The following is a 16,095-nucleotide window of genomic DNA, read 5'->3' as shown; positions in this document are numbered from 1 at the left end:
TATTAATGTATAAATGTTACAAAGTTTGCCTAAAAATGAAAATTATAATGCAATAAGTAACTCTTTTCATTTTGTTCAAGAGCTTTCTCCCAGGTCAGTCTTCATTAGGACATGTGTAACTTTAAACACTGTGAAATATCATTGTTATTGGTGATTTTTATTCATATTCCCACGGTGAGTTAGACCTTCCACCCTTAATGTTTTGTTTGCATGGCTTGAACTAATTGAAACAACAGTTGTGTAACAAAATATTTTTTATTGTTAAACATAATACAGCAAAATAATGTGAACACAAACCATCGTCTTTATTCCTATGAAAACATTAAGTGATTTCCACAACAATGACCAAAAATTAAAGATAATACAATTTTGTATCTCCACATCAGTGTCTTCGGTCAAACAGTTGACATTTGGCTGATAAAATAACAGCAGTATACATGAATAACTTCATCTACATTATTCTCAATAAAAGGAAAGGAAAAGAATAAAAGGATAAAACAAAAAGTCATAAATAAAATAACTTCAGATTTTATTACACAGAATTATGATTCAACCCTTCATTTTATGAACGCGACGTCTGGGATCTTGCCTTCCGTCTAAAAAGAGATTGAGGATAAAAATTATTTCAGAACCTCATTGTGAAACTGAACAAACCTTTGTAGGAATGCAGAATTTTTTAAAGTTACATTACCTTTAACTGGGTGAAAACTTGTGCCGCTGTGTTAAAATCCCACCCATTGTCTTGAAGACACCTGCAACAGTCAAAAAAAAAAAAAGTTTAGATATTTAATGTAAAGGCAGGAAAAAGGGCATTTCAACAAGAACAAAAACAACTTACTTTTGTGACCATTCCAGGTTCATGCCGGATTTCAGTGAGAAGGCAGTGAGCATCTCCTGCTGAGGCGCCGTGAGAGTGGGGACAGGACTTGAAGATGGAGTCGGAGCGGGAGCAACAAAGGCTCTGCGAATCTCCTCCGTGGTAGCCATCCGGATGAACATCTGGTCGTTCACGATGCACAAACTGTGGCATAGCAGGAACAGAGTGAAGAGGAAGAATGAGTCTACCAGAAACATGTGAACCGCCTTCTCTCGGCTTATTTGCACAATGTACTGAACCTTGAGGTTCACCAGTCATATAAAGCCAGTTCCCAGATTGATAGGCTCTTCAAGATAAAACCAGTGTAGTCAGACTACTTTGGCTTTTTCTTGTGTTTTCATGTAGATTCCCCCTCTGCCTGACGTGTCTATATCTACACTGTAAACTGTCCTATGAAGGAGAATTTACTCTGAAACCCCACTTGTGTCAAGTCTGTGATTTTACTAGATTTAAATCAGAGAAGACAAGGAGGTCTCCTTGTCAAATTTTTGCTCTTGAGTTTACACTAATGCTGATCATCATTTAATGCCATTTCTCTTTCAAGAGCAAATATGAAGAACTGGTAGATATTAAAAACAGCTGGGAGCTCCCTTAAACTTACCCTGCACCACCTGCTGGGACTGTGATGAAAACCCGAGAGAAAGCCATGGTGGACTCTCTGGATTTTCCATCAACAACAACTGAAAGACAAATGTGACACTAGTTAGTAACAAGATCAACACCATTTGGCTTTGCAATAAATGAGAATAGAATTAAAAAACCATCACAACCAATATCTCACCTTCTTTGAAGACGCCGCTCACTGTGAATGATAGTAGCATGTTCTGTAAATGAAAATAATAATTCCATTATTAATAAGGAGAAATGACCGAGAGCGAGAGGAACATATTATCCAAAGTGCTGGCTCACAGAGCTAACATGAACTCACAGTGTAAGTGTTCACATCAACAGTGAAGGAGGCGATGTCGTGCTGAGTTTTGGGTAGCTCGTTGAGGAATGCCACAACGTTCAGGCGCGTGTGCTTCAGGAGTCGAAACCGTATCGCTAAAGGATGAAATAATCGGAGAGGTAAACAGGAGGAATCTTAAATCACAAATGTTCAGAGTCATTAATTCAGAAGATATGAGAAAGGTCAACACAGCTTATTATGTTAACTTACTGGAGTCTTTTATCCTCTTCAGGTTTCGGGTGTCTTTATGATACTCTCCCAGACTGCTCCTGAAACCAGAAGAAAGTGGAATCAATATGAGTACAACAGACAGCGAGGCGTCAGGGAAAACAGCAGCAAATAGCACAGTAAACTAAAAAGAATGAAAAATCTTTAAAAGCACTGGAAATACAGCAAGAACTTAACATCCTATTCCTCCATGTACTCTTCGATGTAGTAGCGTGTATGTCTTGTTATGAACATGAGTGTTTATGGGTTCTCACCTGGAGGGGTTCTGGGTGGAGTACGGTGTTGTAAGGGACAGTGATGCTCCATCATGGTAAGCATCAAGGAGCGGCTGTCTGTCCCCCGAGTCGTAAATACTGTAGTACCTGCGACACAATCATGTATCATTTTACTGGAAGTTTTATAGAATAAAAATAAACTCTGTAATGAGTCAGATTTTGGGTCACATCACATGATTAAGTTTTGACATGGTTAACACCCTGATGAAGTGACTGCTGCTGTGAAAAGAATGTCAACTAAAGAGTTGAAAACTCACTGTTGCAAGAAACGAAGGATAAGAGCCTTGATTTCATCAGAGCCAAAACAGCTGCCCTGCAATGGTTATAAAAAAAAAAAAAGGAACATAGAAGATTATTAATTTAAGCAGCAACATTGATTAACGCGGAGTGCAGTAAACTTAAGTCTGCTGGAAATTTGCACAGGACTTCTCGACAGGGAGCACACAAACTGACAAAAACTGTGAATAAGCTAACTGATGACATATTTTAAAGTACTGCAAATCCAAACAAACCAAAGGAGGTCACCCAACCTTGAGTGTGACGTCATGGCAACATGGCTGCCGTGGGAATACTGTCTCTTGCAAAGTTCTAAATTAATATACTGTACATTAAACCGGGGGTAAAAACGTCTAAGTAAAATAAAAATACACCATGAATCACATGAGATAAAATAAGTAACCTTGCAGGGAGGAATGGTGGTGGGCGTTTCCACATCGAAGCCAATGGGTGGTGGGAGGTCGTTACCATCCTAAAAAGAAACATCAAATAAAGGAAGAAAGATCTTATTAGTGGAAAACTTTTTGGCCATTGTTTATTCTTTCTTCATAGATAGTACATCGGGATGCCTACATGAACATTCTGCTGTGTGTCTCCAAATGCTGTATATGAACACATTTTAAAAACTAGATAATTTCTTTTTAGAATGGACGATGACTGCAAAGGGACAAATATAGGAGACAAACTTGTTGTCTTACCAGTTTGAGAAGCCGGGGAAACCTCTGTCGCACAGCACTGGCAGAGGAACAAAAATAAAGAACAAGAAAGTTATCATCACAAACCAACTCTCACGTATCAGATTAATCATGTTTGATACCAATGCCAATCAAACCTGCTAACTTATTCTCATTTATAGCCTTTCAGATGTTTTTGGCACGGTGTTGCTGCCAAACTAAAAAAGGTCAATGTCCAAAGTGAAACATCAAGATAACAGAGGATATAGTGGGGCAAGGTGGGGGAGAGTTCTTTTCTTACTTTTTGTACTAATTACCACAATATTAACAGTGATAAAAGCAAAAGAGAGAGGTAGAAATGAGATCAGTGTGACTCCAGTCTGTCAGCTCCTCAGAGACTCTTTGCTCCAGTGATGACCATCAATGAAGTTTGCTGTAACAATTTTAAACAGACACGTTTCTAACCTAGTATGATCAGGAAGCCCACTTTTATTCTCAGACTGTGCAAAGAATAAAGGGTTATCCAAAAGATGAGACAGTAATATGGAGTTAATCTCTTGTGCAAAGGCATTACATTTGGGTCATATATATGCCTTTTATTTAACATTTAGGAGAATATGGGGACAAACACATGAAAGTGGTGAGTACCTTCAACAAATAGTGTAGAGCTCTGTACACTAGTAAATAGCCAAACTGACAAACCCTTGTCCTTTCCCTAATTTTTAACTTGGCGCTTTAAAAGTTCTCCCTTCCCCAAGTGTACTTACCAGCAGGTATACTCACCCTCTCCCCCAATATGGAGAAACACAGATCTGACATGGGGGAGCAACATAAACACACTTTTCTAAGAGCACACACACAAACACACACACACACACACACACACACACACAAATACGTAGAACCCAAGATCTAACAGACTGCGCTGTAAACATTTCCATTTTCCTTTTGTGAAACAAAAAGGTATACATTGCTGGGCAGAGAGGTGGTTACCGACAGTCATGGGTTAACGTCGTTAACGTCACCAAAATACAAAACAGGCACAGAAGATATAATGTAGAACTCACACAAACACACAAAGTGGTCTAACATTCAGAAGAGGTGCCAGTCACACGTCATCATTTAAGAGGTCTGCAACCATGATTGTCAGCAAAGAGTGACTTCCTGAGAAAAGAGTTGGAAAAAAAAAAAAAAAAAGACAGCAGGCTACAAAGTGAGTCGGACCCAGCAGTCCCACCGCTCATCCTAAAGCCTTCCCGTCCTGTACAATCAACCTGTTATCAATGGAGTATCTCAAAGACACCATCAATTCTGAAGAGACTGCTCTTCGTGCAAAAGTAGGAACTGGACTTAATGCTGATGGCTTTTTACTATTAAGCTTAGTTTGGATCCTGACCTCTGGTTACAGAGGGACAGGAAATCATTGGGTGTCTGTCCAGAGCAGAAATCCTCTTTTCTGCTGTCTCTGTTCAATATGTGAGCTCTTTTGTACTGGTGGTCACAGATAGCAAACACTGTATGAGAAGTGTGTTCACTTTTTTCTCAACACACATATTTCAGGCAAAACTGAACTTTGATTCAGTTCAGAGTGTAATCCCCTCAGAAGTTTAGTTAGGGGTTATTTGCCAAACCCTCCATGTCATTCCATGAACAGCAGAAGCTTCTTTCAGGCCAAACAGACCCAACATAGTGGAAGGCACAAAGTGCTTTTCTCTTTGGCTGATCATTGGTCACTGATAGTGACACATATTCCCCTCCTCCTCAGCCCACATTTGTCCGGTGGAGCCCCTTCTGCTCAAATTCTTCTCGTCGTGTATATTGTGAGTCAGAGCTCACAGGGACTGAGGCCGAGTAATCGTGACTGTGCCTGCCTTAGGTTGTCCCGAGGTTTCAAGGTGGGATCTTACCCGTCATAGGCTATCCAGCCTTCCATACTGGCCTAATACGGGAGGGGGGGGACCAAGTGGGCAAGGGTGTTTTGAGGGGAGGGGAAGTCACTTGCTGTGAGTTTTCTTGGTTTCTTCCGAACGTTTGTCAAAACAACTGTTGATTGCTCTCTCACAGATAACACACGTACACTGTTTTACAGTACTGCTCAAGCGATTTCTTCAAAAGAAGTTCACTGAAAATTGAGCTAAAGAGATGTAATGTTAAATTTCTCTTTTAAGTTAAGTGATTATTTTATGCATCTTACATATTTGTTTTATAGCAGGTTATGGGATAACTTTTCAAGATGTCAGCAGGGGGATGCTGGGTACAGAGTCACTGAGAACCAGAACAGAAGCTTGAAAGGATGTCCCACAGAGAGGCTAAATGCTAACCAGCAAAGAGAAGATCAAGAGTTTAAGACCGGAATGAAGTGAAACAGATTGTGGTTTTATGTCCTTAGCGATGTTTAAAAACAAGAAATGTTTAGATTTCAGTGGGAAAAGGCAATATAGAAAATAATAATCTTCTTTTCACCATAAGGGTCTGCCACACAAAAAAACACACACACACAGACACACACACCAACACAGGGAGTTACAGTGAATGTCAGATGCACCTGTTGGTCCAAAAGTTAATCTTTGACTGCTAAGGAAGTATTTTTTAAGCTTATGTGAAGACATCTTACAGCAAAGATCCCCAAAGCTTCCTTGATCTTTCATAAGTAGATCACTGCTGCATACACCTGTCATACAGCAGACACTACTGGACATCCAAATGGTCCAACATCTTCCCTCACCCCCTGATCAGCTGACTGACCTGATGTATGAGGCCTGATCCTTGAAGAAGTCACACAACGGGTTCCTGTTGAGCCACAGTTCCACTAGCTTGAGGCCTTTCACTTTGTCCAGCTCCCGGTCGGACTTCAGCTGAACACAAACAGAACAAGAGAGTAGGTGTGATAACAGGAACTAAATCAAACCAGCTAGAGTGCCAAATGTATGCTTAATTATCATTCTCAAAATCCAATGTACAGTAATTCACCTCGTTGTGGGAAAGGTTGAGTGTCTTCAGATTAGGCACCTTTGTAACCAATTCACCAAGTTCATCCAGTTTGTGAATTCGGTTGTTACTCATGTTCAAGCATGTCAACTGGAAAAAAAACCACAGAAACCTGTATAACACATGCAGTTGGATTGGTTGCCTATTAGCAAGAAGCTACCGTTCACAGCTAGGGTTCAAACTACATCAAAAACCTTCTGTGCATTCAAATTACCTCTGGAATGTTTTCTTGGATGATCTTGATAACAGCTTCCATGTTTGACTTTCGGTTCAAGATGACTTCAATGTTCTGGGACACCAAGTCTGTCATACAAAATTACATGAGCAAAAATGTGCCAAAGACTAAAAGAAGACTTATTATTCAAGAAGTAATAAACAACAATCTGTCCAAGTCTTTATATTGTCTGCACAATCTCGACAGCTTTATATGGAAATCATGGCAAAGATATGTTCTGAATTTTACTTTAAGTAAACCAGTAACAAGATCCTTTTGTGCCTGGCATTTGCCCCCTTCTTAGGATACATATTTAAGCTCCAGTGGAGTACGGAGACAAAGGAATTTCCGCGGCAATGTTAAAGATTCACTCGCGACAGCACGAGATAATACGATGTACGTGGTATACAACTCAATACAAACCTTATAAACACATAAACAAACACACAAACGGTCGTTTTTCTGAACCGCTAAACCGGAGTGTTTAATGTTGTATCGGTGTCTGAATTCCCGTCCCGCTTGTGCTTTTCTGTGCTAAATTGATGCGTTGTGCTCCGGCCAGCTCCGGCTCGGTTGCACCGTAGGCTAGATCCCGTTGTTAAGGTTACAGAACACTTGCGCATGTCCTAGAAAGCATATCCATCCATTACCACTGACAGTCATGAAAACTAACCCATATCACATTTTAAATTTAAATGGAGCTTTCTGTGTCTAGTATCAAGGTTTTGACTAAACATATTTGCAAATCAATTTACAGGTACGGATGGGCAGGTTAGGTCAAGTTAATTACATGGAGGATGCTGCAACTCTTTATCTATTAAGGGGCTTCAGAATGTGACTTTGCAGCTCCCAGTTCACATCATTGCAGATGCAGGGGCTTTTATAAGTGGATCATGCACTCAATCAGTTTGGTGTAATCTCATACATCATCAAGATCAGTTTATACTACAGAATGGTAGTGTGGCAAGAGCCAAACAATTACAGGTCTGACTTTCTTTCTAGTGCATAACCCTGAAACCCCAAACTGGGTTAAGAATGAATCTCTAGCATGATTACCTGGGTCCGTTCTGATGTTGTTCAAGTCCAGTGATTGCTGAGAACCATCAAAACGTTTTGCCATGCATTGCTGTGGAAAATAAACAGTCATTAAGCCATTATGTGAGGCTACATCTGAATAGCATTCAAATATTTTAAATCAAATGAAACACAACCAAATTACTTCGAAAACAACAAATCCCTTTCTACTTCTGTCATATCAAGTGCAAAGCTGACTCCACCTGCTTAACAGTCGGACCTCAAATAAATTCCTGCATCTTATCATCATTCTGCATCTTACACAGATTAATCTAATACATAGTTCAAGAGACTATACTACATTTGAAATAGTATTTCAGAGACTTATGACTGTCGTCTTAAAATGTCCCATGTTGTCACTGCTCCATTTGGGAGAATTTCTTCCTCTAGTTCACCTTAAGGTGTTCCAAGTGTTCAGGCTTCAGGTCAGCGAGGAGAAAGGATGGTGGATTGCTGGGGTTGACGTGCACTTCGACCTTAAACAAAAGAGATCAATAGTGATTTATGGTTGGTTGTTTTAAAGAGGTCAAAGTTGCCATACTGTTATTTTTTGACAAACATAAAGCATGTCAATTGCAAGCTGAAGTAATGGTATGTAGCATGTTACCATGATCCTACAATACAAAAGAGACTCAAACAGGAAAGGAGACTTTCTGAAGCAATAAAAGTCAGAAGGGGTGTGAATCTCTCCTTTCCAAACGATTAGATCAAGTTTTTCAAGGGCTAAGATCTGATTCTGGGTAAATGCAATACTTTATTGTTATATGTTGGATTGATACTGGTTCTGTTATGGCCATTGAACACACCACGGAGTGGAGCAGAGTAGCTCAATGAAGCATGTCTAAAGAAGAGAAGCTCCAAAGGGTATGTGTAAGTTTTTTTTGTTTACTAGTGTCGTTTCGTTTATGCCATATTAGGTTATGTCCTGTGTCCTGCTTCTCTATTGAAATTCACCCTGACTTCAAAGCAGCTTTAGGTTTTATAGCAGACACGATTACCTTTTAAAAATGATACCAAATAAAAATACCGAAAATCTACTTTTAAATATTTTAGGTATTTACAGCTTAGAAACTGGATTACAATTTTGATTTAGAATATGATTTGGTGCCAGGACCCTTTGAAGAGTTTCTGGGTAAAGAGGAAAAAAATAATTGGCACAGTGTACAACATGCTGCTTAAGGAACAATCTAAACTTTACTCAATGCAAATGTTGTACGATAAATGGAATAAAGACCTGAATTTCAAAGATGCCGCCACAAAGTGGAAGAAATGTCTATACCTCACCAACAGCACTACTACAAATGAAAACCCTCGATTAATACAACATAAACTGATGACAAGAATATATTACACCTGAGATAAAATCCACAAGTTTTATCCTAACTCCTCTGATCAGTGTGTGAAGTGTGGATGTCCTTACTCCCTTATACACTCATTTTGGTCTCGTACTAAAGTGAACAAAGTGTGGAGTGAGATTCAAGAATGGATGTATGTTACATGTCAAACAAAAATCTAATTTTCGCCTGAAGTGTGTATTTTCCAGAATGCCGAAAAAATACATTATCCTTTGGGATGGCAGATTCTGTTCTCTGCCCTCATTTATAAAAAGCTGATTTTAAAACACTGGAAGTACTTGGAAAGAATTGATGAGATCTTATTTGACTATAGAAAAGGCTTTATCTGAAGATTACAACAAGATGAAACAATTCAATGTGGTATGGAAGTGTATCAAAGAAGCATTATAAAATCTATGAAACAATCTGTGACATGGCTGGCAGGAGTGGGGTGGAAAGCGGTAGAGAACACAGGACAAGGACACGTGTGTGTGTGTGTGTGTGTGTGTGTGTGTGTGTGTGTGTGTGTGTGTGTGTATTAATGTGGTAGAGGGTGGGGGGTGGGATGCGAGGAACAAGATTTGTGTGACATGAATGAATGGGACATTAATGTACAGGTTTCTATATTTATATATATATATATATATTTGTTTTCTCTGTTGTGTCTTGGGATATAAAGGTAAATATATCATGTGATCCTGATTTCACTCTTGAAAAGTGTAACTAAGTTAAATGTTATGGTATTATTTTGATTGATAAAAAACTTGTAAGTATGACTGATGGAAAGCAAGTAATAAAAATTATTATAAAAAAATAATTATATATTTTAAAAAAACGATCTGATTCTGGGACTGTTTATTAAAATATAGGACAAATTGAATCAGTTAGATTCAGTCAATTTTGATCCAATACAAATTGATAAGCTAATTGGATCAAAGGTAATTTTTCGACTTTATGGAACTAATAACATAAATTATAAGCAGTGTGTCATTTCAAAATAGCTGGTCCTCTTGTGTTACTCTTTCAATAGACAAGAGAATAGCTCTTCTGTACAAACAAACATTCTGACATGTATATGATGTATAAGATTTCTGCCTCTTAAAAGGAGTCGAGAACTGTAAACTGCTTTGGAGATTTCGGACGATGTTGTTTTCTCCTCATGAACTAATTGGCAAGCCACCTAAGCTAACGTTATGAAACGTAAAAAGGCAAACTCAGTCATGAGAGAGCAAAGACGCTAAACAGTGATAGGAGGCAATAGCTCTGAGAAACAATTAGATTTAACTAAATCTTTAACGCAAAGATCTGTTATCAAATGTGATAGGTTTATGTTTACGACACAAATAGTCAGTCAGTTCTTTCATTGTTTCAAAAGCATACCTTATAGCCATCTGTGTCTGTGATTTTGTGGGAACATCTGTGCAAAGCGTTAGCAGCAGATGAATCATCCACATAGAAATGAGCTCGATTATGGTCGACGTGGAACTGGACAGAAAGGGGAAGGAAGAAACGCAATTAGTGTCGTCAATATTTATATGAATAATAAAGGCATAATAGTTGATTCAAGTATATGAATAATAAAGATAGTGCTGAACCTCACCTGGACAGGTGTGTAGGTAACTGAACAGATGTTCTGAAGTGCTGTCAATATCCATTTCTTGTCATATTTCCTCCCGTGTGGTATCTGTCAACAGAAGAACCAAGTATGAGCTCCTTGTACGGATTTAAAAAACCCTACATTCCACGTAGCACTTGTAATGATACGCACCGTTACTTTGTACCATCCTGACCGGGCTTTCCCTACTCCTCCAGTGCCGCCTCCTCCACCTCTGTCCGGGCCCCTAAAGTTGCCACCACCTCCCCTGTTTCCTCCTCCTCCTCCTCCTCCTCCTCCTCGTCGTCTGTCTCTGTCAAACCGTCCATCCCCTCTTTTCCGAAAAGGTCTTACATATGGGTTGCTGAAAAAGACAAAACAAGACCGTATATTAAATCAAATACTTTTTAGTCAGTATCCACTGTAAGAGCTTTCCCAGAACCCAGGAACAATTGCAACGGTTTATGATGGTGTGTTGCATAGTTATTTGAAACTAGCAGGTATTAAGAGTAAACTTTTTGTCGATGGTGGGATTTCTTTTCTACTACGCATTTGCTTACAGGTTGACTCTGTCCATTTTTAACAGTTTGGTTTAACGTGAACATTTCTTACATAGCCTTCTGGCTTAAAACACATTTAATGTACTTTCCGAGTCTTAAAAATGCTATACAATCTTTAACGGTGGATTTATACTATCATCCAACTCAGTGCTTCCCAAAGTGTGGGCCTTGGTCGGGTCCTGCAGGTGGGTTGTGAGAAGAAATATCACAATAATGATTTCATCTTACTTAACCCTTTATGTGATTAACTAGGTCTTTCTTTGTGACTCTACATGAACATTATATTCTAATTGTATACCTTACCATGTTGTCAAGTTTGAAGAATGACTGTCTACGTAGGAGAGCTGTAGTCATGAAACGTAGTGGTCCCCTCAATTATGGTGTCAAACTACAGATTTACATAAACTGACATTTATCTGCATAAAAAAAAAAAAAAACATCCTCCCAGTTAACAACACTAAACAATATGTAGCATTTTCTTGGATTTGAAAATCAGTCCTGCACAAAGCATTATGGGAATCAAGGAATGTTGGGCTGTCGCTACGGACTATGAAAAGTTTACACAGTTGGACATAACAGGTATTAAGGTCAGTGAAGTTTAGAGCTGTGCATCTTCACTGGTCTTACGATTCGATTACGACTATCTCAGGTTTATATTTTCTATATTACTGCACATGGCTACTTTTTCATAAGCAGAGACAAACAGTCTTATAAATATGAACTTCTTTTGTATAATTTAAAAAAGTGATTGAGACAACAATGTAAATATCAATATCTTTACATTGTAGGTTAAAATTAATACATTATAGAGGTAGCCTACAGTATAGGTCATAGTATAGGTTTTTGTGTGTTTAGTTTATTATGCGAGAGAAAGATGTTTTTAAGTCTGTGTGTTCCCTTGTGGACGTTGTAGCCTTTAGCTGTGAGCTTTGTTCAGGGTTAGTTTTGTTTCTGTCCTTTTTATTTCAGACGAGTTGTGTTAAGTTGCTACTGCTGTAAACACCCCATTTCCTGATATGAGTGTTTCACATTAAAAGCACTTCAACTACAGATAGGTAGGGGACTTTTAGGCAGATGCTTTTTTCTAACCCTCGTCAGCATCGATTACGTCCTGTCCCAGCATCGATGCATTAATCTTCTAGTCTGCATTACAATGCATCGATTAAATGATCCATTTCAACAGCCCTAGTGGAGTTACGGTATATGCTCTACAGTTTTAGTATTTTTTTTGCATGTTTGATGCCTCATTGTAAATAAGGATCCTCATATGTTGCCGTTTTAAAGACCGTAAGCCCATTTTTGATTCTGTTGATTCCCTGCTGTAAATGTAAACGTTAGGTGTCCCTCCTCCTCAAGCAGCTCACCTGCTGTTGTGAGATTTAAGGTAAGGTTAAAACATTCTAAATGCAAGATTATTGTTTTGGGCAATTTAATAAAATATACAGCTGATAAAGTATGTCAACAGTGCTGAGGCACAAAGGGCGGAGAAACAAAGAAAAGGGCAAACCGCTGTGAGCACTAAGAGAGCAGAGAGTTGTCAGCATGTGTGTGAGTGTGTGTGTGTGTGTGTGTGTGTGTGTGTGTGTGTGTGTGGGGCAACTGAAGGGAAGCACTGTGAATGATTAAAGCCAATACTGAACAATTAAGGGGACAATAAATAATAGTTATAGTGGTGAAATAGCAATAAAAAACAATAATACTTTTTTTGGTTTCTTCAAATATACAAAAGGAAAGGCTCGTCTGACTGCTTCTGCATTTGATGCATCATGTCAACCAAGTGTTTGTGGTGTGTCCTGATGCATGGCAGAGCATTAGATACAGTTACATCATGGACCTGAAATTAGTATGAAACTTCTCATTAGTATGAGAACTTGTTTGCCTTTTCTGTTTACAAACATAGCTGTATGTTTTAGAGCTTTACGGTACAGTTGGTCCCACTGAAACCAAATACAGTTTAATCATCAACAATGTGTTTTTAACAACGACTTGTCTTGGTTAGTAAGCCACACTTACAATCTGTTCTGGGAGCTGTTGTCCTGGGAGTTGTCGCTCATAGTTACATCTCCATCGGGATCATCAAGCCTAGACCGTGGCCCAGGACCTCCAAAGCCTCCAGGGCCACCACCTCTTGGGCGGTCTCTGCGGGACCTGTCATTTGACCGACCCTTGTTGCTGTCCCTGCCTTTACGGTTGCGATACTGCTGTGGCGCAGTCCTATCATCATGCTCTGAGAAAAAGGGAACAGCAGTCAGACATTACTCAGTTTGACGTAAATATATTATCAAACACATAAAAAGTCATATCAAAAACATTAAAATCAGATCAAAGTTGATTACAATTCTATCACTATATAAATCACAGCAAGAGGAGGACTTTGGCAGAAAATTAAAGCCTGACAATAATTCTTATTTCCTGCAGTGTGAATAATAAATTAACAATACATAACCTACAAATCTTTAACTAGATCACTCTCAGACATCTTAACAGAAATAGTGATCAAAACCAATATGCCAAAAGTACTTACTCTTACATTTACAATTAACATCACAAAGCAATAATGGAGCTGATTGTTACTCCTCATGCTCTACAAAAAAAACAACAATCAGACCTCCATAAAAGAGGCCGAGATATCATTTTACCTCCTTGGAAAATGAAACCAGTGCTCCTGACCTCTCTGCTGACCATAAAGTCCCCTCGGTCTGGAGGGAAACGGCACAAGCAGAACAACATAAGTAAGGGCCGATAGTGAACATGTTTCTCACCGTTGTAGTAATGCCCGCCATCCGCCATGTTTCTGGAACAGTTTTGACAAAAGCACAGCACTGGGTGGAGAATAAAACTGGCTGGGTTCCGTTTTTCTTTCTCTTTGTGAAGCACTAATATGACGCTAAAAGAAGAGGCTGCCACATGTCAAGACGTTTAAGACGGGAAACAAAGGCGACCACAGCGGGCTGCTCTTTAACCAGCTGGTAGCTTAGCTCAGGTAGCCTCTCCTACTGCGCGGTGATGGGAAGACAACGGAAATGTAAAGCATGGACGCTCTTTCCCTTCCGGGTAAACAACAGGACGCGGGGAGTTCAGACCTTCAGACGCTAAACCTTTTGATTTCGTGGTCGTAAACCACAAACAAAAAAAACACGGACATGATAGTAGCAAGCACAAACTAACATACACGGTGTGTAACCTTGTTTATTTACATCATGGTTTACGGTATCAGGAATAATATCTCCGACAACCAAGCATAATGAAAAGTCCTTTAAGCACTGACTACAGGTTGTTTTCTATAAAACAGACGAGAGCCGTCTATAGAGTTAGGGGCTTGTCCTTTGGAACAAAAAATAAAATTAATAATAATAATTAATTAATTAATAATTGCAGCAGCGTAGCGTCATTTGTAAGAAAAAATACAAAATGTGTTTGTATACAACTTAGATATATATTTCGTTTAATTTATTTTATTCCTTTTAAGCCGCACAATATAGAACAAAACTTCATTTTATGCTTTTAAAAATAACAATAAGGTGCAGGAGGAAGATAAACGTATAAACCTGCCCTTTAAATAAATAAAAATGTAAAAAACAAACTTGTACTTTTTTCTTTTTTTTCTTGGGCGAAAACACTTAAAATACATTCACAATCTTATCAAAGACAACCTAAAGTTTTATTCTGCTTGTTTAAGTTTGTGCAAACAGTTGTCCACACTACTTATATGTATAGAAACCATGTACTTACACTGTCCTAGGCCAATGAGACACACTGGGATCTCTTATAAGTTGGTGCTGATTCTTTTCTTTTTTTTTTAAAGTTGACTTACTGTATTGTAAGATATCCTATAAGAGCATGTCTTTGTTGTTGTTTTGCTTTATTTTCGCCCTGCCCTATGTTTCTTATTTTTCTAATTCCTCTTTGTCTTAGGGTTTTTTTTTTGTTTGTTGCTGTGCTGTTTGTTTATAAAACTGAAAATGTATAAATAAAATATAAAAATAAATTCACAATTGCATATGGCATCGTGTGAGCACAAGCCACCACACGCTTAGCATAAGAAAAAAATAAAAATAAAATCAGGTAAACTTTAAGAGTTGACCAATTCAATCCAATCAACTTAAATATAATTCTTCTGCCTCATACTGGGCAGATATTTTCTTCACATAAAGGGCTTTGAGTTGTTGAGTGTTCACACAGCAATGTAAGACTCTCTCTTGACAATTCCATAATTTTTACTGCACATCTGTGTTTTAATGTTGTTCTAAAATAATTCACCTTAAAATGATATTTTACACACATCCATACATATATATATATTGTGTATTTGTTTACCATGGTGTTTACATAGTTCAGTAGATTATAGAGTAGGCTACAAAGCTGTGACTATATGCGTGTATGTAATTCAGTCTATAAACACATGGCTTCAATTTACAAGACATTTTTTTTACATTCTAGACTAGAGATATAGAAATATTTAACTTAAAATTAATGACACGTTTTAATAAATATGTCAACCACTCTTACTTTTTAACCAGTGGAAATTATATTGAGTCACAATAGTTGACACACATCATTAATCACATTAAGGGGTGTGACATGTTGTACTAGTATCTATGACATTCCTTTTACTTTAATTTGAAGCAGTTATTTTTTAAATTATGTGGCTGTTTCACCCCTTGTGTCTTAATTTATTAGTAGGAATACAAGTTTGTGTGGATGTTGAAAATCGGTAGCTCCAGCCACTCCAGTCCAACAGCCCAATGTCAAAGCTAAAGAAGCTTTATTTATTTTCATTCATTCATTATCCCCATCAAACTTGCCCATTTCTAGAGGTAATTTGGTAACTTCTCTAGACTTTCCCCAAATGACAACTTGCCCCTTGTTGATGCTGTAAGGGTCGTTAACATACCTTGACTCAACACACGTGTCACTACGGCTAGGTTCGGGTAGCTCCTCTGGCACAAAGTCACACGATCCATCCCGGAAAAAAAGCCTTCGGTTTTAGCCTTTAGAGACACTATCAGAATTGTTTCTATCATTATATATTCTAAAGAAGAGGGACACATG

General features: G+C 38.4%; 1 protein-coding gene across 3 annotated transcripts; it reads right to left on the bottom strand.

Moving 5' to 3' along the window:
- Positions 1-236: 236 nt before the first annotated feature.
- nxf1a (nuclear RNA export factor 1a) lies at positions 237-16,022 on the bottom strand. Of its 3 annotated transcripts, XM_065958381.1 has the most exons (22): positions 15,938-16,022; positions 13,683-13,742; positions 13,057-13,270; positions 10,658-10,847; positions 10,490-10,573; positions 10,270-10,374; positions 7,951-8,031; positions 7,538-7,607; positions 6,482-6,570; positions 6,250-6,357; positions 6,025-6,134; positions 3,304-3,340; positions 3,009-3,077; positions 2,587-2,642; positions 2,309-2,416; positions 2,037-2,095; positions 1,806-1,921; positions 1,659-1,701; positions 1,479-1,557; positions 839-1,021; positions 692-752; positions 237-596 (listed from the first exon to the last, which is right to left on the bottom strand). In XM_065958381.1, exons 1-22 carry the CDS (start codon positions 16,005-16,007, stop codon positions 558-560), a joined length of 2,031 nt encoding a protein of 676 aa, XP_065814453.1. In that variant the 5' UTR covers positions 16,008-16,022; the 3' UTR covers positions 237-557. The 3 variants fall into 3 exon arrangements, with proteins under 3 accessions (XP_065814453.1, XP_065814454.1, XP_020491461.2); XM_065958382.1 differs by lacking the exon at positions 15,938-16,022 and having other exon boundaries at positions 13,683-14,062; XM_020635805.3 differs by lacking the exons at positions 13,683-13,742; positions 15,938-16,022 and adding an exon at positions 13,806-14,060.
- Between the last annotated feature and the right edge of the window lie 73 nt (positions 16,023-16,095).

Source organism: Labrus bergylta, chromosome 9 (assembly GCF_963930695.1).
Source record: "Labrus bergylta chromosome 9, fLabBer1.1, whole genome shotgun sequence".
In the NCBI taxonomy this organism is placed as follows: Eukaryota; Metazoa; Chordata; class Actinopteri; order Labriformes; family Labridae; genus Labrus; species Labrus bergylta.
This window is presented reverse-complemented; position numbering and strand designations above follow the sequence as displayed.

Bases quoted from the DNA above. Each gene is read 5' to 3' on its own strand.
- nxf1a (XM_065958382.1), bottom strand. From the start codon at position 13,833: ATGGCGGATGGCGGGCATTACTACAACGGTGAGAAACATGTTCACTAT. The intron at 753-838 runs GTAAGTTGTTTT...TGACTGTTGCAG, and splicing joins AACCTGGAATGGTCACAAAA to GTGTCTTCAAGACAATGGGT. The intron at 597-691 runs GTAATGTAACTT...ATCTCTTTTTAG, and splicing joins AAGTTTTCACCCAGTTAAAG to ACGGAAGGCAAGATCCCAGA.